Here is a 22,229-nt window from a genome sequence, read left to right on the forward strand (position 1 = left end):
CTTGGGTATAGCTTTAGTAGACATACGCTCTTTCAGAATTACTGTTTTTTTCTTCTCTGTATATACTTGATGCACCATCTTGCACCATTCCAACGTCAGACTTACGTGCGTAATACAACATCGTCCTCTACCTGCACAAACCATTCGTACTCACAATAAGAACGACGCAAAAATTTTCTTCTCCATTACTCATACACAATTATATACAACATGACGCTGATCCGCCATTGACTTACAAAATATACAGCCTGACGCATTTATTTTTCACTATCATGTACGCCCATATTACACGATGACGACTATGACGCCGGTCTTTTTGTTTTAATACTTGTACGCTCAAGCACATCATCATCGTAATGACGGTCATCTCTTTCTTTGCTGTATGTATTCACATCACTGCGATGATAATTATATTCCTATGATGCATACACACCACTACAACTATAATCCTCCTCTGCAATTCGCTGTACTCGCACACACACGATGGCAACAACGATTACCTTTTTCTTTTTGCATATGCCAACACGAACATTGCCGGTCTTGATGGATAAGGTAGCTATATATGCTGATGGGTGGTATGTAGGGTTTTATTATTGTTACTGTAGATGCTATGGTTGGGATGAAAAAAATAAAAGTAAAAGATCATACATTATGTAGTCATTATGTTTCAGTTGTCTGCATAAACGGGTGTGAGATGGGATTGCATGTTATTACAAGTGCTTCTATAAAAACTATAGATATAGCTGTCAGCGGGATGATAATATGGCAGGGACAAAGAAGAAAAGGCGTTCGTTGTTATGAAGGAGGAAGTTCCTTTGCTATTACAACAGCAAGTTTATTTTTTATTAATAACAACAACTATGAACAACCAACAAGTTACTACCCTTGACAACATTCGCTACGCTCTCTCTCACTCGACTGTACGTGGAGTTCTTGCACTCATTCCCAATGAAATCGTGCGCCTTCTTGCTGCTCAATGGCAGATCTTTAAGGATCGCATCTCGGAATTGTGTGGCTACAAATGGGTTCACAAACGCGAGACTGTGCATGGCACCAGACGCTCTGCCACGCAATATCAATAATTACAATAACCATCCTTCACCACGAAACAACATCCTTCGCACCTGTATGACTCTTGTAGAACCTTCTTCGTTGTCTTTCTTATATAACGGTCAACATACTTTATTTTCATCCAATCCACAGCAACACAAAAGGAAAGAAACCCGTCAGTTATCCTTCCTGCTATCTACAGCTCATTTTCCATCAAGACCGGCGATATTAACGTTAGTATATGCAAAAGGTAAAAAGTAATCGCGTCAGGCTGTATATTTTGCAAGTCAATGGCGGATCAGCGTCATGTTGTATATAATTGTGTATGAGTAATGGAGAAGAAAATTTTTGCGTCGTTCTTGTTGTGAGTACGAATGGTTTGTGCAGGTAGAGGACGATGTTGTATTACGCACGTAAGTCTGACGTTGGAATGGTGCAAGATGGTGCATCAAGTATATACAGAGAAGAAAAAAACAGTAATTCTGAAAGAGCGTATGTCTACTAAAGCTATACCCCAAGCACAACCAGTAACCTTTCCCTTCCCTTATTTACTTACCCAGCGTTTTTTAAGCAGCAGTAACGGCGGTCTACTCCTTTATAAATCTTGAACACATGCTTTTTTAAGAAAACAGTTACCTTCATTTCGTTTTTCAATAAATCCGTGGATTGTGCCGTTTTGTTTTCTTTGTTTTTTAATCATCGTGAAGAGAGTAGGAGCCATTTACAAGTGTGCGTCGAAGCTGTTGATTTGCCATGGCGAATGGTAATGAGAAAAAAAAAGGATCTTTGGTTGTTGTTTTTTCCCTCCCTGCTGCTGCTAACAAACCCCACACTTTCCACCTACCTCTGCCACCAGCCTCCAAATTGTTTCAAACTCAACCTGGGTAAAGTGAAATGAGGGGAAACGCTCAGGCCCTATTCCCACAGCAGCAAAATAGGCTTATGCCTTATGCGCACAGTGAGTCTCTGACGCACCCTTGCCATTTCCTGTACATTAGCCTACAAGCTTCTTGTCACGAGTGAAACAGGCATACTACTATATCTTGACATTGGCTTTGTACTGCTTAACTTATATAATGTCTTGACTTGAATTGAAAATCTTAAGTACTCATATATTCTGCTCTGCTATACTTAATATATTATCTACTTCAACTTTTATTATGTCTTAGTTGACTAAAACTATGTCTAGGTCGACTGTTATTGTGTCCAGGTTGTCTATTATTCATGTTTAGATTGATTATTATTCTTGTCAGAATGATTTTCATTCATGTACAGATTGATTTTTATTTTGTCCAGATTGATTTTACTCATGTCCAGATCGATTTATATTCATGTCCAGGTCGATGTATATTCATGTCCAGATCGTTTTATATTCATGTCCAGATCGATCTTTATTCATGTCCAGCTCAATTTTCATTCATGTCCAGCTCGATTTTCATTCATATCCAGCTCGATTTTCATTCATGTCTAGCTCGATTTTCATTCATGTCCAGCTCGATTTTCATTCATGTCCAGCTCGATTTTCATTCATGTCCAGATCAATTATTATTCATGTCCAGATTAACTTTCATTCATGTCCACTCAGACTAACATTCATGTCCACTCTGCCTAAATAAAAGTTCAAACGTCCGCTAGGAGATGAAAAATCCTGTATATTTATAAATTTTTATTTTTATTAATTTCTAAAATGATAAAAGTTTTTAATATTATAAAATATTTAAAAAATAAAACGTTCTACTACGTGATATTACGTGAAGAGAACTTTTTAATTATTTGAATATATTATACTTAAGTAGTATTATATATTGTCTATATACAGTATGTTACACAATCTGAGTTTTAATTTTATTTTGAACAACTGCGTCGAGCTTTCTTTTAATAATATTCTATATAAACTGAGAGAAACATTCTATATTATATAACTTTAAATTTATTCTTTAATTTATCTATTTTTAAAGTTTTTTGACAATTTTAAATACTAGAATATATTTATTTTTTATTAATCTTTTAATTATTATTATTGTTTTAAAGCTTTTATTAGATTTAAACCTTTTATTATCTTAAAATCTCATTTTATCTTTAAAACTTAAATTATATCTAATAAATTTAAACCCTGCAACTACTTTGAAATACCCAATGTCTATACTATGTTTCTCTATATAAACACGTCAAAAATTATTTTCAAGTTAATAGATGCTTCATATATAAACTAGCACTTTTGTCCACAAATTCGATATAAAAGTTATATATACCAGTAATGCTATATCCGATTACGTGAGATTTATGGAGCAGACTTGGAGTGTATGTTAATTGCAGTAACATATCTCTCAATACCAGAGGCATTTTCAGCGAGCAATCGTGGAATGCCTTGGATTGATCCTTAGCTGCTCCAACTTCACAGCAGCCAAGTTCTCTCGCTCCATACTTGTATATGGTGTCGCATCAGCGACCCATTTTTCTTTTGTTGATTGCGGTGACGGACGACAACTGGCGAGACGAGTTAATAGCGTTAGCATTGGCTTCGCTTGAGTTCTCGGTACTGTAGAACGGGAAAGAAATATCAATTAGAATCCATCTTTAAACTCATGTTGCTCCGCTATTATTAACCCATCCATTTAATGTCTTACCCTCTTGCTACGATGTCGGATCCAACAAAAATGCTGTTAAAAAAGCCAAAAGCTATGTATTGCTGGTCTGTTTCGGGCATGCCAGCGATGTTAAATGAGTGCGATTTGAAAAAAAGATGAGCTATATTTTGTAGCTCTCGCGACATCCAAACTTTCAAATATTCCATAACGGGATCATTGATTTCGATCGCTCTTGCATACTGGTAAGCGCCAACACTTGTTTTCTGCAAATAAAAGCATTTATTACTGTTCTTATCTTTGTGTTGCTTGTTACTATTGATGTTGGTGATGCTGTTTACTTTTATTGTTATATATACATACCACCCTTCTTAAACCAGCAAATTCGCGGTTAAGTTCCTCAGGCTCGTGGCACACAAGTGAACCTCCCTCTTTGTTTACTTCCTCCAGTTCATCTCTGGTGAAGACGTCGTTCCAGTTGTTATCTGTCAAATCCAGAATAAGCGACTGAGAAGGGCTAGAACGAGAAAGCAGGAAAAAATTATTCATCAACTGACAATCGACGATCACTGACTTCAATTAAAAGACACAGATTTTACTTACTGGTAGAAGTTACATGTCAAGGCGAAGTTCATAACCTTTTCTTCTACTGACAAAGGACTGGCGCCATCCATCCGTGCTTGTGCTTTGGTTGCATCAAGCACCCAGAAGTTTACTTTATTTCTTTGAGTGAATTGCTCGAATCGTTCACGCAACATCTCTTTGTCTTTCTCTGCAAGTCTCGTTGCTAGAGTAGGCAAGGAAGACGAGGAAGAGGAAGATGGTGATGATGGGTGTGAAGAAGACGATGTTGCGGATATTGGGCCAGTTGCATTGTTGCTGTTGGTGGTGACAGAAGGAGTGGTGGTATCGGAGCCTATAATGAACAATCAATAGTTTATATTTAATATTTCTTATATAATATATATGATTATTTTATAATACAAATATTTTTTATTTTACCTTCTTAATTTATGAAGTATATAATATATTCTTTTCATTAAAATAGTCAATAATTATTTGTTTTTGTTTAAAATCACTTTCATGAACCCAACTATTATCACCATCTTGGTAGCCTTTCCATTTCACATAAAACATATATCTTTTATTTTCTATCTTGTGATTTACTATTTTTTGAACCTCAAATATATTTTCATTTTTATTCATTTTTGTTTACATTTCTATATTCATATATATTTAAACTTTTATTTTTATTCTTTGACCTTCTTTTTCTTTCTTTAGATATATTATGATATTCAGGAAAATCAATATCTGTATCATTATGATCATTATTGTTATCATCAATACTATTTGTTTCATCTTCATCAACTAGCATATCAGCATTTAATTCTTCATTATTCAGATCTAATTTTAATAACTCCATTTGAATTTTATTTAAATCTTTTATTTTTTCTATTTGTTCCATTTGATTTGTATATACTATATCTATTAATCTCATATCATTTGGAAAATCAGAATTATCATTTATCCAAATTTTATGCTGTTCTTGTTCTATAATATTAAACTTATTAACAAAATTCTGGATATCTTTTAGTAAAAATACAACTTTTAACTGTAAGTTAATATATTTTATATCATCTGTTTTTAATATAGAATTATTATTTGAGAATCTTTTAAATTTATTATATAAATCTTTGAATTGATTTTTAACTATACTTCTAAAACTACCAAATACTCGGTTATAATATTCTTCTTGTTTATTTAATGGTATACCTGTTTCTTTACGAATAGGATAGAAAAAGTTTTTATCATTTAAATCAATGTTTTTATTTTTACAGAAGGATTCAAATTGTTTTATAAAAAGAGTATAGCCACCATCCACTGCAACACAATCTTGTTTTTTTATAGTTTTATATAATAGTAAATAGTATTAAAAGTAAAAATAATACTATTTTATATCTGAATTTTAATAATATATTTGTTTTAGAAAACAATTTCTAAATGTAATATAATAGAAGTAAATATAAAGTTTTGTTTATTCATCTATACAGAAACATTAGCGTATGAAGCAAAAGTATGAAAAAAGTCAGACCAAGCATACAAGTAGCCTTACAAAACAATTGTTTCCAAGGAACTCGCGATTTTGTCTAAACGGTTCAAATTGAATTAATTTGTTAGTATATGATTATACATAGGGGATCTTTTAAAATAAGCCCAAGGGCTAAGGTCAAGCAGTATATTTGTAATACTAAAGTGATACTAGTATATTCAAACCAGTAGAGTATCAAATACTTACCAAAGTCTTGTCAATATTTTTTGCCTCAATGCTAATCACTCTTGGCCAAAGTTTCTCAATAGATTTGTCGGGGGGGGGGGTGTTCTGCTTAATGAAGTTGGTGTGTTTTAGCACAAAATCTGCGATGGAGGGTTCTTCAGTAACCTCCAGGTATTCACGAACAACTTTGTAGTAAAAAGAGATATAGAGTTTAGTTTATTACACGTATTGATGAATATTCTTCTTTATACTACCGTTTTGAGCTTCCTGGGTCGCCATAGTAACAATCGCTGCGTTCAAAGGACAAGACGCGACAACATATCCGTAGCAACAACCCGCTGACTCAACGTTTTTGCACTCAGACAACGTTTCAAAAGCCGCCCTGCAGTTGACATTCCATCCTTTTCTTTTCACCCACACCCCCCATCTCTTTCGCCTATGAGTCAAAAAAAACGACACCGCTCCAACAATCACACTCGCAACGATAACAAGTCTAATTCAGGACGCAATCGCCCTACGACGACGAAACCTATCTTAAAAAACATTCGTCGATCCATCTTTTCTCCCGGGGCGCTGCCAAACAACTCTGGGCCGTGTATCCGTACCAATGTTTATTTTCCTTCCATTAATCCCAGTCTCTTCTTTGAAGTCACCTCGCTTACTAAAGATCGAGCTACCGTGCTCGACGCCGTCGCCAAACAACTACCGGGCAATGGACCCTTGGGCGTCGAATTGCATTTTAAGGACACTCGAGTAGTCGTCGAAATCACGCCTCGCAACGAGCAACAACGCAATATCCTCAAGACCGACGGTCTTATTATAAAGAATTGTCGTATTATCGGTACGCCAGCACTTCGTAAAGGTTCAGGCCTTTTGACAATCAACCTGTACGATTTGCCACATGCACCTGTCGAAGACCTCAGTGTGGCCATTCAACGTATGCTCGCTCCATACGGTCGAATCCTTGATATCAGCATTTTCCTGTCCTCTCAACACTCGTTTTTCATGGGCCAAGGCTGTGCGTATCTCGATGTCACTCAAGCTCATCAACCTTTGTCTACCCATACGCTCATGTACCCCGATCTTGAGCATGAAGTCCGGGCTTTCTGGAAAGGCTCGCCCCCATACTGATGAATAATCAAAAATAATAGAATATAGGATTATTTTATATTTAATAAAAAAGGTATAATTTAGTATTTTGAATGAAAATTTTAATATTTTTTAGATATATATCTAAGGTACTAAATATAATTTAAGAGTTAAATAAAATCTAAAATTATTTATTATTATTTTATTTATTAAAATTTATTATTATTTTTTACTATTTTAAAAAAGTAATTTCATTTAGTTATTATTTATAATGGATAAAAAGTTTTAAAATAAATAAAAATATTTTTTTTTAATATATGATCAGCGGAATGGTAATGAGCATCCCCTCCTTTAGTTGAGGACAAAGGACGAAAACTAACTTGTCAATGATATTTAGAGATGGAAGGTTGCAGAGGGAGGCAAGCCTTCCATGGGCAATTAACATTACAAACACCTTCCTTCAAATTAGAATTAAAAAAATATATATAATTTAATGTTTATTCATCACTATCGATTCTGCCACGAAGACACTCATGAGAAGGACCTTTGTCCCAAACGCGCCGCCACCCTTGTCCAAGCGTGTTCCCAATGCGGCGACTATGGTCATTCTCTTCGGTCGTGCCCGCGATCGGTTCAAAGCAATCCTGTGTCCGCCTTCGTAGGTACTCCTCCGACTCTGCAACCATCATTGTCCGTTCAACTAAACGCAGAGCATGGCTCTCTAATGGATCTCGAAACCTCGGAAGGGGCTGCCGCTGACCAGGGCAGCGTCGTTGATTACTCTTCTGCACCGAATTCACCTTCCCTTTCAGCCAGTATGGAGGTCGAGGTTGGATCCAATGTCAGCAACACACCTGCTCCGCAAGAGGCGCAAGAGGCGCAAGAGGCTGCTACTGGTCAGGTCCTATTACCAGACCCTGCTTCGCTCCCAGCTTCCGTTGCCGCCAACAATGAAATTACTAGTAACGACGTTCCTGAGATCACTGAACATGCAACTAACACCTCAAATAGTTCCAAGGACATATCGTCCCTTGAGATCTCAGAATCTTTTTCCTCTGTAGCCACCACTTCTTCCGCTGCGGCCCCAACTACTACTGTTACTTCCTCGTCACCAAATTTTGTCGAAACCATCGCTGACGCTGCTTCTAAGCTATGGGGTTCTACTTTTGAATCTGGTTTACATCGCAGTGCACGCACCCCCGTTCCCAACAAAAAATATCAATAATGAAAGATATCAACATTCGCATAGGTACGCTCAACTGTCGAGGTTTACCCAAAACAGAAGAGCTTGAACGCAGTAAACAATTCATACGATTTCTTCGATCTCAATCACTTGATATCTTAGCCTTACAGGAAACCCATGCCGCCTCTGCCGACCTCCAATCTCGCTTTCACACACAATTTCGCTCTACATCTTCTTTCTGGTCGCAACACGTTGGGATCGTTTCTCTCAATCCTTATATTTCTTTTTCTTTGGTTTCCCTTGATTTGGAGGGTCGGTTCTTACATATCATTGCTTCACACACCTCTTTTGACTTTGCCCCTATACACATTCTCGTTATTTATGCCCCCGCCCGCGCTCGCGAGCGTGGACCTTTCTATTCTCGCCTTACCTCTTTGCCCGTTTTCAACTCGGCTCCAGTCGAACGTAGCGTTCTGCTTGGAGACTTCAACTATCAAATGCTTCGTCGCTCTTCCCGGAGTATCCCGGAAGAGTGGAGCAACCATCTTTCTTCTCACTGGTTTGATTGTATCACTCCTCCGGGATCTTGCCCTCTTCCTACTTTTCTGCGACATTATTCTCGTTGCTGTATTGATTACCTTTTTATGTCCCCTGATCTGCACCCTTTCACTTACTCACCAACTATTGATTTTATTAACCCGGTATGGACAGATCACCATCTGTTGTCAGTCCAGCTACGCCTTGGACAGGTGCCACTCGGCCCTGGTCTTTGGCGATGCAATCCCTCTTTAGCTTCGGATGATAAATTCTGTTATGAGCTCAACCATCTCCTCGATCAACTGTGTACCGGCTTTTCACCCACCTGTTCGCCACAGGACAAATGGGAGAACATCAAGAACGCCACTGGGAAGCTAGCACGTAAGTTTCTACCTAGAAAAGGCACTCATAATCAATTGCGCCTTCGCTCTTTACAGAAAGAACGAAGACGGTACCTTTCCTCCCACACTCTTAGCGAACTACAGCATGATTTCTATCTCAAGTCTCTCGAGGCTGAACTTGCATCTGTACAAGCTGCTACTATTGATAAGGACGCGCTTCGCGCAGGCCTTAGATAGCGCGAATATGGCGAGCGCTCTGCTGGGTATCTCAAGCGTACGATCGAGGTTCGCCAAGCTAAGCGCAGTATCACTCATCTCCGCCATCCCATCACCAATGCCATATGTCACGACCCCGCTGACATGACTGAAGCTGCTCGCCAATATTATCAACACCTCTACACTCCAGAGGCCATCGATTCACAAGCAGTTTCTTAACTACTACAGTCTGTCCCGTCCGGTTTGTTGGATGACCCTGCACTACAGTCGACGCTAACTACGCCGTTCACTTTGGATATACTCCAAGATGGCGCCCGCCGTGCACCACATATCAGTAGCCCTGGCAGTGACGGTCTCCCGTATCCGGTTTTATGTGTGATTTTTGCCCATCCCCTTGCAGGTGCCATCGCGGTCGATGTCTTCAACGACGCCCTCCTGGCAGGTATTTTTCCTCCGTCCTGGGCCGAAACGCGCTTATGTCTCTTGCCGAAAAAGGGTGACCTTTCACTGCTGTCTAACTGGCGCCCGATCTCATTGATTAATACCGACGCGAAAGTGTTCACCCGTCTAGTCAATGCTCGCTTGATCCCAGCCGTTCGTCCTGTCCTTTCCCCTGTTCAAACTGGTTTTCTTCCTGGTAAATTTATTGGTGACAACGGTTTGGCTGCTCGTTTGATAATGGAATATGCGCGCTATCATCGTCTTCCTGGTGTTGGCTTACTGCTTGATCAAGAAAAGGCCTACGATCGGGTGCATCCCACCTATCTCCGCCTTGTTCTCCTTCATATCGGTCTACCTACATCCCTCGTCCTCTCACTTTGTACTTTGTTTTTTAGCACTTCCATTTCTGTAATAGTGAATGGATTCCTCAGCGATTCCATCGCTCAAGGGCGGGGTCTCCGACAAGGCGACCCAATCTCTCTAATTCTGTTTAACTTAGCCTTCGATCCCCTGATTCGCATGATTCTGGCTGATCCACACTTTAATGGTTTTTCCTTGGTTCGTACGGTTGGTTCACCTAGCACGGTGGCTCCGCCACCTGTCAAAGTGCTTGGGTATGCAGACGATGCCCTTTTCTTTCTCTCCTGCCCCAACGATTTCCACCGACTACAAAATACTTTAACCTTGTACAGCCGGGCCTCCAATGCCAAAATCAATTACCACAAGACAGAAGCTATCTCCCTGAGCGGCATGCGTCAGGACACCTGGCAGACCCTCCTCCAGTCTGTAGGGATCGATGCGTGGCACGATTACCGTTCCTTATCTGCCGTTCGCTACCTTGGATATCCCCTGGCCTCCACCAGTGCTCAAATATCAGCTTACCTCGACGGCCTCCTGGTCAAGGTCCGTACAGCTTGTGATATCCACTCACAACGTGGCCTGTCTGTTCAAGGCCGCAGCACGGTTGTCAACACCCTCATTCTGTCCAAAATCTGGCATGTCTTATGTGTCACTCCCGTCCCCCAGTCATTTCATCAACGTTTACGTAGTTTAGTCACCAAATTTCTCATGTACCACATGTTCCCTCCAGTACGGTATACAACTCTCACATTTCCGAAATATATAGGTGGCCTCGGGGTTCTGGATTCAAGACTACAACAACAGGCTTTGCAGATTAGATGGCTTTCTACACTTTTTGACACTTCATCCTCTCCATCTTTTCTATCTTGCTTTCTCTCTTATTTCCTGACTTCTACCTCTGGTTGTGCTGATTCCCTTTTCCCTTTACTCTTTCCCTTTATGCGTACACCTTTACTTCGTTCAATGCGGACCTTAGCACCTTTATTCTCAGCTATTGATGAACTGGATTCCCAACCTCTGTCAACTGATCCATCCATGGCAACATGCCTCTCGCTACCTCTCTCATTCGTAGTCCAGGCAGATGACCGTTCCGACTTTGTTCCAAAACGACGGCTCTCTTCTCTTCGTGTATCCGATGCGTTCCTCTTTGACCCCACCATCAACCGTCTCCGCTTCCGTTCTCCTGACGAGCTGATGACTGGCCGCGGGTCAATTCGACATCTGTTTCGAGCTCTGGACTCTTGCTCCGCCAAAATTGCGTCGTTTATGATGCGAGCTCTGCTACCAAATGCTCCGGTGCTCGAGTCTGCTGACTCCTATTGTGGTCGAGTCGACCTACAGCCTTTCTATGATTGCCTTCGAATCAATAACGTCCCTCTCGACTCTTGCAGTACTCGCGCGTACTGCCTCGCTCGCCAACAGCCAGCCATCGCTCTTGCTGCTGCTGACAGTACCTACCCAGTACTTACCAAAGCCAAATGGCGCCGCTTTTGGACAGCCCGTATCATCCCTGCCGCTCGAACGATCTGGTGGCGGGCTCTTCATAACAAGGTATCCTGTCGTGCCGCTCTACATCACATTTTACCTGATCGTTTTGATAGTCCACTGTGTGCTCTTGGTGACCTCGCGTTGGATTCGGTCGATCACTTTTTGTTTGCTTGCTCGCTCAAATGGGAAGTCTGGTCCCAAGTCCTCGAAGATTGCCTACTCGTCTCAGTGTCTCTAGACACTATTTCCAAAGCCATTTTTTCGCTTGACCTTCCATCCTGGCCTATAAGGAACTCTCCGCTCTCTGAGGTCCAACTTATAGCAGGTGTTCTACTTGGCGTCTGGCGCACGCATTGGTCATTTATTTTTTCCGCCGTTCCTTTCAACTCCATAGTCGTCAGCAGCTCTACCCACAAACTTCTTCTCACCTTCCGCCAGGAAGAAACCATCTTTTTGCATAAACCACCATAGACTTTCTTTTATTACAACTACTTTAAAAAAAAACAAAAAAAAACAAAAAAAAAACGCACAAAACACAAAAAAAAGAACCACTTATACCTCCATCCCCTACCACATCATCATCTTCCTTAGATCATACCCTATTTTTGCATCTGTAGTATTGCCTTGCCAGTTTAGTCTTGTTTTCAGTCTCCCCAACCACCGCTACTGATTTTGGCGGCGGCCGTCAATAAATTCGCTCTTTTGTGAATCTTAAAAAAAAAAAAATTTTTCTACCCACACCAATAACACGTTCAACAAAAACACGGTAAGAGATTATAGCTTAGCTGTAAAGTCTTATATTTCTCTTTAGTAAATGCAAATGCGTTGACATTCTTCTACGTTAGTGCTGTTCCATTGTATTGAAATAAGGAGTTTTTTTTTTCGCCAACATACTTTCCTCTGAAATTCTACACTGAAAAACAAAGAGGAGGAATCATATGTTACTAAGATTAAGTATCAAGCAACTTTTTTTCATCCTAGCGTTAACGATTATTTTCAAAGGGTTCTTGACGGACTCAATGTGGATCGTTCTGCTTTGTTTCCAGCTCATTGTAACCCGAGTAGACCGCGATGGACCCACTGTAGTTTAATCTGCCTCTGCTTCCCACTCCGTGTCTGCGCCCATGTTGTTATGCGATGGACCCATGTAGTTCGTTCTGCCGCTGCTTCCCGCTCCTTAACTGCATTTACTATGTAGCCTATGTGATGGACCCATGTAGTGCGTTCTGCCGCTGCTTCCCGCTCCATAACTGCATTTACTATGTAGCCTATGTGATGGACCCATGTAGTGCGTTCTGCCGCTGCTTCCCGCTCCATAACTGCATTTACTATGTAGCCTATGTGATGGACCCATGTAGTGCGTTCTGCCGCTGCTTCCCGCTCCTTAACTGCATTTACTATGTAGCCTATGTGATGGACCCATGTAGTGCGTTCTGCCGCTGCTTCCCGCTCCATAACTGCATTTACTATGTAGCCTATGTGATGGACCCATGTAGTGCGTTCTGCCGCTGCTTCCCGCTCCATAACTGCATTTACTATGTAGCCTTATGTGATGGACCCATGTAGTTCGTTCTGCCGCTGCTTCCCGCTCCATAACTGCATTTACTATGTAGCCTGTGCGATGTACCCATGCAGTTCGTTCTACCGCTGCTTCCCACTCCATAGCTGCATTTTCTTTTATGCCTGTTTATATTGCACACTTCCATCTTAATTTTTATTAACCAATAATTGCTCTTTACGTCATCCATATATATATTAGAGATCACAGGTGTTTTAAATCTGTAAGCAGTTCAAACGAACATGGTGACGAAGAAGGATTGAGGAGGAGTAATTCCACAGCAAGCAGCGTTGAGTATCACTTGTGCTGGGCAAAAAATAAATTTTTATACTTCTTTTTGTCAAGACGCAATATGTTTGTTATACCGTCATATATAGTTTTACGGCTCAAAATGGATTATTTAGGCAGTGCGTATATAAGCAAGTGGGCATGAATCCATAGTACACGGCTAGAAAATATGAATCTGATCATCTCAATCAGTTAGCTGTTAGCATGTTAGCCTGTTGCCAGAACAAGTAAACCGCCTCAAAAAAGCAAAGTGATACTATAAATTAGTCCTTGTGTCCTCTACATGATTTCTTTATAGTATTATTATTGGTAATATAGTCGATAAATTGATAATAAGGCGCAAATGCAAAAATCTTACCACGTGAAATAAAAACTTTCGCTCTGCGAATGTAAAAATGGGGTATGAGGAAAAAACTAATATAAGAACTTATCCGACATGAACTAGTCGAGTAGTCCATGTAATCCTTACTGGTGGCAACAGCTGCATATGCCGCTCGGACAGACCGGTCACAGCACATCAACACATACTTAAAAGATAACGGATTTCGATAGAGCACCGCTGAACTTACTGCGGAGAAGGACGGGCTCTCCGTCGACTTGATAACTGCGGCATGTTCTTGTGCCTAGCACTATCATTTCCTACTTCCCAACGCATCATATGAGACTTATTAGCATGTGCACACCACCCCCTGTCTCTTATCCCCATTGCCCATGAGTCATTATGAGGTATATTTCGTGTGTAGCAAGTTTTAAAAACGCATATGATGGATCCGACTAGACACATATACACTCGTCGGAATTGACAGCACTCAAATTTTTTTTTTTTCACCTGCGTATCAGCAAAACTTCGAAACAGCGGCTTTCTTTTTCAAAAGAGCGAACCATCGACACCAACACGAAACGAACAAACGGTCCTCTATTCATTATATTTACAGAGGACAATTAGCAGTTACATTTTGCTATATAGCCATCAAACCGCTTACACTTGACTTTGCCGCTTTAATATCGTACCTATAGCCGGTTGGTTTTTTTAACAAAAAAAACACGCAATCGAACGCCAACGCCATTCGGATCCGATATTTCCCTTTTTCTTCGATCGTTTTTCCTCTCTTCTCTGTGTAATCCGCTGCGCCCTTCCCGATAACACAAAAGAGAACACCATTTTTTTTGGTCAGCATAATACTATAACTCAGTAATCGCTCGTCGCCTTAGTCATGGACCAAATAGAACAAGCTGTAATCTACGCATTGGGACCTCAGGTCGATCCGAATCTGAAAGCACAGGTAACAAATTAAAGGGATGTGGATGCGCGCAGTTGATTGTCTTTTTTTTCATGACGCGTCACTTTTCGGAAAAAGCACTTGACAATTGGTTGCTTCCGGGATTCTCAGGGATAGGATCGAGGAGGAGAAAAAAGGGAGAGAGTGCGTGAGTTGTGTATTCGTAATTCTCGAGAAAGTGCACTCGGATCTAACGTGTTGCTGGATGCATGTAGGCAAACGCTTACTGTGAACAAGTAAAGAACGCGGCAGAAGGTTGGCAAATGTGCCTTCAACTGTTTATGAAGCAGCCTAAAGCGTAAGTGTATACACATATATTCTCGGGGTCGCGGAGAGGTGGGTATGGGATCATGCATATCTTTATCGTTAATAAACGTTCCTTGATTTGATATAGTGTTGCAGAAGCACGTTTCTTTGCATTGCAAGTGCTGGAAAACACACTTCAAAATCGGTAAATATCGAACTCTTTTCTCTTTTCTCTTTCAAGAGAACAACAAAGCTCGTAGTGGTAATGACGGTTATATAAGCAAGTTACTGACCCAAATTTTTTTTTCTAGATACGAGACGTTGGATAGTAATGCTGTAGAGTATATTCGACAAACAATGATGGAATATCTTCGACGAGAGTTTGTTGACAACACCGATAGTGCTTCTGAAGAAAACTGTATGTATTATGTTGGTTGGAGGAAAAGAAGGGTAAAAGTGCATTAGGTGTAAGCCAGGATGAAGAGTCAGGGAAGGAGGATTTGGTGGAAAAGGCAGTTATTTTGGTTACTAAATCCAAGAGGATACTAATTTTTCATTCGAATTTAGTTATTCGCAACAAGGCCGCCCAATCTTTGACGCTTCTTTTCGCACACGTATACCCGAACGTTTGGCCGACCTTTTTTAAGGATGTTATTGCACTTGTTCAGACCCCATCCGGTTCCTCTAGCCACGAAAAGGCAGCCGATTTCTTTTTACGCCTATGTATGAGCATCGATGAAGAGGTCGCTCGCCTCGATATACCGCGCAACCGAGATGAGGTCGTTCGTAACACAGCCATCAAGGACCATATGCGATTGGGTGATATTCAAATCCTAGCATCGTTTTGGTTTGAGTTGTTGCAAGAATTTCGAACGCAAAATTCAAGCATTGGTCAACTTGCGTTGAGAAATATCGGTGCTTATGTGTCGTGGATGGATATCTCGCTTGTGGTGAATGATCAAGTGATGAGTGCGTTGTATGAACTTTTGGGCGACTCGAATTTGCGAATTGCAGCCGCTGAATGTTTGGCTGATGTGAGTTTAAATGCCTTTTTTTGGGAATACGTTTTTGGCTGAAAGTAGACGTATGCTGTGGATTTTGGTAACTACAAACACTGATTCTTCTAAATTTGTTTGTTACGATAGGTGGTTAGCAAAGGCATGCAGCCCTTGGACAAATTGCAAATGATTCAGATGCTTAGTTTGACTGACACGTTGGGACGATTGGATCGCGTAAGTTTAGCTGCTTGTTGGTGATGAACAAAGTATGTTGGAAACTATGAGTGCATTGACATACGCTATATTTCTGCAAATCTAGTCTGATCCAGAGTTTGTTGAACACCTCGCTCGTCTAACGAATGTTATCGGCATCGAATTGTGCAAAATCTATATGGATGGCTCAGTGCAAGATGATGGAAAAGGTAAAAAAGACAAACATTATTTTGTTTGACATGTGGAATCGCGTGGTGTCATAATCTGTACTGATCACGTGTGTATATTACGATCAGCCGCTGCATATGCTTTGATAGAGCAGGCAGTTCCATTTCTACTCGAATTCTTGGGCAACGAATATGACGATACCTCGACTGCTGTATTTGCATTTGTAAACGACATGCTAGCCATCGTAAGTATATATAACCATGGAAACGGGAGAGCATATTCATAAAATTTTCATCTGTAGTTCAAGAAACAAAAGCGAGCCATGCAGCCATTTTCTCAATCGCAACAAGAGTTTCTCGGTCGACTATTGGAAGTTGTCATTCGGAAAATGAAGTACGACGATGAAACAGATTGGGGCAATGAAGAGGATGAGCCTGAGGAAGAAGCACTTTTTGCAGAACTTCGAAAGGTAAGCTGAAAAGAAAGAGAGCGGGAAAAGGGAAAGCGGGAGAGCACCAAGTAGCAAGTTCAATGCTAAAATTAACTGACAACATTTGCTCGGGATATGAATTCCTTAGAACTTGAAAATCTTTGCTGATCACATTGCAATTATCAACGAAGAGCTGTACATCAACTATGTACACTCTGTCGTCATGGATACCTTGCAAAAGTACAAGGTTGGAACTAGTCTGGATTGGCGTACAGTAGAGCTGTGTCTCCATGTATTGTTCACATACGGTGAAGCCCTTCCAAAGGGTGCAATGCAATTTGTCAGTCCCAGCGATCCTAGTGTGCTTTCTCCTTTGGGCGAGATGGTCTCAGAAGTCGTTACATCGAGTAAGTCTTTCTCATACATACAGAAACTACTCACCAAGGGAAGGGGAAACTAATGAATCGTCCTACAATGTGTGTATAATATAGATATTTCGGCATATCAACATCCATCGGCAGCGCTACAATTCTTTGAGGACATTGCACGGTACTATCAGTTCTTTGATCATCGTCCTGACCATCTTCCTCAGGTGCTGAGTGCATTCGTGGACGCACGCGGCTTGCACCATCCTTTAAAGCAGATTAGATCACGATGCTGGTATCTTTTCCACCGGTTTGTAAAGAATCTCAAATCTCAGATGAGTCAATATGTGGATACAATTTTGAATTCCATTGGAGATCTCTTGACTGTGCAAGCCGAAGTACCTGTCGAGTCAAACACGGCAGAGGGCATGCCTATTCCGGCCGCATCTATGTTTGATAGCCAGTTGTACCTGTTTGAAACAGTGGGCATGCTTATTTCATTGGACGGCATGGATGTCATGAAGCAGACAGAGTATCTCAAAATTGTGCTTGAGCCGCTTGTGGAAGGCATTCGAAAGTACATGGAGCAAGGCTATAATCCCGAGGACGAGCTTTATTTGATTCAGTTACATCATTATATCACGGCTATTGGCAGTGTAGCAAAAGGTAATACAAGAACTCGTGAAAGCAAAAGGCTTGAGAAAGACGTACGGATGTTGTATCGTGTGGATTAGTAACCAAAAGGTATAGGTTTCCCATCTACTCCCAAGGAATCCGGATGCACACAACCATGGGCAGTTGTGTTCAAGCAGGCAACCGAGGTTATTTTGAACGCATTGCAAGCCTTTAACCAGTTTGAGGTGATCCGCGATGCAGCACGCTTCTCATTTGCACGACTTATCAACTGCCTTGGTTCCGAATTGCTTCCTTATTTGCCAGCATTCATCAGTGGCCTATTAACTGAATGTCAAGTACCTGAACTCGTCGACTTCCTTCCATTTATTGGCATGATTTCATTCAAATTCAAGGTAAGAAAAAAAGCTATAACAAAGGAGTGCCTATGCGTATGACAAGAATACTAATGGCTTGATAATTCTAGCCCATGATTGAAAACATAACCGACGAACTCCTCTTGCCACTAGTAAAACGCGTCTTTGATTTTCTCAATACCTCTCCCAGCGGCACCGACGAAGCACTGCTCCTCATCGATCTTCGCAAAGCATACCTCAACTTTATTCTAAGCTTATTCAATGCAGATCTACAAGGCGTCTTTATTAGTGAACGGAACATTGAACACCTCAACACGATCCTTCAAACTATTTTACATTTTGCAAAGAACAACGACGACCCGGCCACCCAAAAGATGGCATTTGCAGTATTCATGAAAATGATCAATACCTGGGGCGCTGGTGAGGGCATTGCTGGATTCAGTCAGTTTGTATACAATGAACTTGTTCCAGCAACATTTACAGTGCCTATGCATGCGTCGTTTAATGTTGCAGACGGTCAATCTATACTGGTAAGGAAAACAGGGATGTGGCGGGTTGTTGGATAGGAACGGGATAAGCTGAAATTGGATACTTATATATGGATCTTTGATACGGATTTATCTTTTCTGAATAGGTGTTTGGTGAAATGACAAGCATCCAAAAGACATTATACAGCAAGCACGGCAACGAGTTTTTAGAGTATATGAATAACGTGTTCTTGCCATCTATGCAGTGCCCCCCCGAAACAGCACAAAATTACTGTCAGGCACTGCAGCAGTATGATAACAGAGCGTTCAAAAAGTATTTCCAGGTAAGGGGGTAGTACATGTATAGTAGATTGAGTAGATTGAGAGAACGAGATGAAGTTGTATACTCATATTTTTTCTATAAAGACATTCATTTCAGAAGCAAAGAGCTAAAGAAAACTGTATTCAAGCCTATAAACCACAACCACAGAAACATATACATACACTTTATATACAAGAACAACCCTCACACGCACACACCACTGTTACTTTTTTCTTCTTCTTACTCGCTACTATATACTCATTCATTCACTCAATCACTCACTCGCTCGCTCACTCATTACGCTATATACACTCACAAAGACTATACAGCAAAAAAGCGCGCACACACCCCACAATCACCCGCATCGATAATAATAAAATAAAAGTAAAATCCTTAAACAGTATAAAAATACCTCTTATCTACGAACACACAATAGATAAATCATTATTATGCCCGCTCTACCAACACCTGCAGGAACACTATCCAAATTGCCAATAGAAATCACAGATTACGTCTTGCAATTGCTGGAAGACAATGATCTCGTCCGTGTTGGGCGGGTTAACTCATGGTACCGTAACATGGTGGCTCCCATTTTGACCGAACGAATTACACATCAAGTAGAGCATGACGGCTGGCGAATCTATGTTTGTAGTCATAAGAGGAAAAGAAGTTAGGGAGTGGAGAGTATGCTGAATATATATTGATAGGTCAACGCAGTGAGTCAATTAGTTGTACCCGAGGAAGAAGAGGAGGAGGAGGAGGACCAAGTGCAAGAAGAACAAACAACAGCCTCAGATAAAAGCAGTAGTAGTGCTAGCATCTCTGCTGCTACTACTGATACACTAGAACCATTATCTGAAGTCTGGCTTGACCAAGAAGCCAAGCTTCTAGGCGAGCTGCGATCGATTAATAGCGAAACGTTGACTCTGGACTTTGATGCTATGCCATTGGACGAAGAGCACGGGTTCCGTTCATTAATGACGAGCAACAATGATGACGATACTGTTACTAGCAACAGCAACAACAACAGAGACAATGACGATCTTATAGTACGCAGGAGTACGATAGTATGTCCTTTGAACCCTCGACATATGAAAATTGACATTCATCTTTATTTTGCCAAGATTGACGTCAACACACAACCGCCACGACTCGAACACGTCAATTTGATGGGTATCACGTCTCTGCGCGCACGCGAGCTGTATCACCGCGCACTACTTGAGGGCGATTATGAGAGCAGAGTCGCGTTTGGTAATGTCGAGAATGTTTCGGTGCATTATCGCGTCACAAGGTCGACTTCTTCATCCGGTAGCAGCTGCAGTAGCCCTCCGACTCTTCGCGTCGAGTTTGATGGGATCCGGGCGTCTCCAGAATGGTTTCTCTGCCAGATTGGCAATCCATATACTTCTTACATGCAGTACATTTCCGAGCACAGTACTTGGTAGTGCTCCTGTTACTGTTGCTACATCGCTACAATTTCCATTTTCTTTAGCATAAATCTCTATGTCTGCTACCCTCTCACTCAAGCCCCAATATGTCCAGACAGTTACATACGATGTGTGTATACAACCCACTGTTGTTGGTTCTTATAAGCATCAAAAAACAAAAGACATTATTTAGCTTCTTTTATTTCTGTTCTCAACACAGATAAAGAGAAATCACCCATTATCTTATCTCTCTGCATGCAGAAATTATGTACGCCTTTTTGAGTTCCAACTACACTGACGAGCTGCATAAACAATGTGGTCATTCCCTCCTCTCTCTCACATATATTTCATCTCTTAAAATGACTATACATGATACATAGTCTATTGCTTCGCAGCTACCATTCGAGAAATATGCTGGCTTTTGTTCATCGTGCTGGTTTTGATTTTGCTGCTGCAGATAATAATGCTTCCCAGAAAAAGGACTAATTAATAAGTATGACAGTCTCATCGTTACCATCGTTTGGATGAGGCGGGCGTTGTTAGTGCATGTGTACACAGAGTAACACGCGAGAGAGAGGAAGAGATGTTGATTATCTCTGACCTCTCTCTGCTCTTCCCTCACTGTTGATTTTTTACTCTTGAGTTCGGATTCGATGGCGATAAGAAAAAAAGAAAACTTCAAACCTGATTTTGTACTACTTGACCTCAGTGGTACATCACAGTTTGCTCCAAAGAGAAATATACCCGAGCTAGAAGATAAATTGTTATTAGATCTTTTCCTTGCTGGCTCCACCATTAAATGTAATGTAATCTCCCCCACTTGAAAGCATCTATCGCCGATATTACAGTTAAATATTTTTCCGCGTATATAGTCGTTCGGATCTCTTGTCAATGATATAGCCTACAAGGTTCCTATGCGCTGCTTGTGCACTACAGATTAATGATAAGCACAGGAAAGGAAGAGAATGGTCTTCACCATCCAAATAATCCTAGAGTCTATCATTTAATTGGTGCCTGTGTTATATATGTTCTATCCAACATGAGTCCCATATCAAGGAATTCGGCATGCCTTTCCAAAAGAAGCTGTGCTCATGATGTCAGACAAACACAGTGTTGTGGTAACCTGTTAGTGTACAGTAGATCCGTAACTTCGGACATAGAGACCGGTGATGTACGGGTGTGTGTGTGATTGAATGGGTATGAGTTCCATACATGTACATTTGGGGGGGGTCTCCAGGCCCAAAGATCGCTTCTTTTTTGTTCTTGATCATCGCCACCTAATCTTTATACGATACCAAAACGTTCGTTATCAACAAGAAAGGGGACGACAACAGTCTTTGGCTTATACCATCGATGGACATATAAGGTTAGCAAAGACAACAACGTATGTACAAGTGAATGCACTACGCAACTGCTCTCCAGTAATTGTCGTCGTTTTACAAGCAACAGGAACAGGGGAAACGTTTGGCTTCCTCTCAGAAGGTGTATTCGATAGATAACATGGCGACTATTTGTTTGTGCAGGTTTTCTTATCACATGGACTAAACAATTGAGCTCTATTTCACCGAGCCAAAAAGAAAGCGCTTTCGCCTTCCCCATAATGGAAAACCCCAAAAGCCGCCGCCGCCGCCTCGTTTTTCCTTACTTTCACCGAGTCAATGGTTAAAAAAAAAGAACGAGATGCGCTTCACCGAGTAAACTCCTTCCGTCAACCTTTTTTTCTTTGTTACGAATAAGCCGTTTATGGGTGTCATTATTTCTTATCTCTAAAATTTGTTCGTACAAAGGAGAGCTCATTACTAAGATACACTACTTGATCAGAACAGGGGCTTTCTTTACTTCAAAAACAAGTGAGGTGCCAAAAGCCCAGAAAGATTGATAGATGGATGTCAAAAAAAAAAACTGATGTTGAT

At 40.9% G+C, this 22,229-nt stretch overlaps 7 protein-coding genes across 7 annotated transcripts; 5 read left to right on the forward strand and 2 right to left on the reverse strand.

The window, feature by feature from the left end:
• Positions 1 to 3,294: 3,294 nt before the first annotated feature.
• Positions 3,295 to 3,489, reverse strand: BDB00DRAFT_747590 (uncharacterized protein; the record flags this gene model as incomplete). Its single annotated transcript, XM_053118566.1, has 1 exon — positions 3,295 to 3,489. A coding segment is annotated over one exon (195 nt), but the record flags the coding sequence as incomplete, so codon positions are not given.
• Positions 3,490 to 4,646: 1,157 nt separating this feature from the next.
• Positions 4,647 to 5,532, reverse strand: BDB00DRAFT_766343 (uncharacterized protein; the record flags this gene model as incomplete). Its single annotated transcript, XM_053119588.1, has 4 exons — positions 4,647 to 4,814; positions 4,852 to 4,981; positions 5,054 to 5,240; positions 5,352 to 5,532. Coding segments are annotated over 4 exons (666 nt in total), but the record flags the coding sequence as incomplete, so codon positions are not given.
• An 812-nt stretch (positions 5,533 to 6,344) lies between these two features.
• On the forward strand, positions 6,345 to 8,174 carry BDB00DRAFT_939982 (uncharacterized protein; the record flags this gene model as incomplete). The annotated part of the gene is made up of 2 exons (XM_053129334.1): positions 6,345 to 7,040; positions 7,510 to 8,174. Coding segments are annotated over exons 1-2 (1,356 nt in total), but the record flags the coding sequence as incomplete, so codon positions are not given.
• Positions 8,175 to 8,223: 49 nt separating this feature from the next.
• BDB00DRAFT_766316 (uncharacterized protein) lies at positions 8,224 to 8,394 on the forward strand (the record flags this gene model as incomplete). The annotated part of the gene is made up of 1 exon (XM_053119586.1): positions 8,224 to 8,394. A coding segment is annotated over one exon (171 nt), but the record flags the coding sequence as incomplete, so codon positions are not given.
• Positions 8,395 to 11,517: 3,123 nt separating this feature from the next.
• On the forward strand, positions 11,518 to 12,015 carry BDB00DRAFT_749041 (uncharacterized protein; the record flags this gene model as incomplete). Its single annotated transcript, XM_053118585.1, has 1 exon — positions 11,518 to 12,015. A coding segment is annotated over one exon (498 nt), but the record flags the coding sequence as incomplete, so codon positions are not given.
• Positions 12,016 to 14,226: 2,211 nt separating this feature from the next.
• BDB00DRAFT_830842 (armadillo-type protein) lies at positions 14,227 to 19,291 on the forward strand. The gene is made up of 15 exons (XM_053124068.1): positions 14,227 to 14,694; positions 14,907 to 14,989; positions 15,086 to 15,142; positions 15,249 to 15,355; positions 15,505 to 15,971; positions 16,083 to 16,169; positions 16,255 to 16,357; positions 16,445 to 16,560; positions 16,618 to 16,785; positions 16,895 to 17,153; positions 17,238 to 17,777; positions 17,862 to 18,139; positions 18,211 to 18,630; positions 18,735 to 18,911; positions 18,994 to 19,291. Exons 1-15 carry the CDS (start codon positions 14,626 to 14,628, stop codon positions 19,018 to 19,020), a joined length of 2,958 nt encoding a protein of 985 aa, XP_052978097.1. The 5' UTR covers positions 14,227 to 14,625; the 3' UTR covers positions 19,021 to 19,291.
• Positions 19,292 to 20,759, forward strand: BDB00DRAFT_939984 (uncharacterized protein; the record flags this gene model as incomplete). The annotated part of the gene is made up of 3 exons (XM_053129335.1): positions 19,292 to 19,533; positions 19,597 to 19,938; positions 20,697 to 20,759. Exons 1-3 carry the CDS (start codon positions 19,339 to 19,341, stop codon positions 20,757 to 20,759), a joined length of 600 nt encoding a protein of 199 aa, XP_052978098.1. The 5' UTR covers positions 19,292 to 19,338.
• Between the last annotated feature and the right edge of the window lie 1,470 nt (positions 20,760 to 22,229).

Source organism: Zychaea mexicana (genome assembly GCF_025766255.1).
Source record: "Zychaea mexicana strain RSA 1403 chromosome Unknown BDB00scaffold_53, whole genome shotgun sequence".
NCBI classification, from domain to species: Eukaryota; Fungi; Mucoromycota; class Mucoromycetes; order Mucorales; family Lichtheimiaceae; genus Zychaea; species Zychaea mexicana.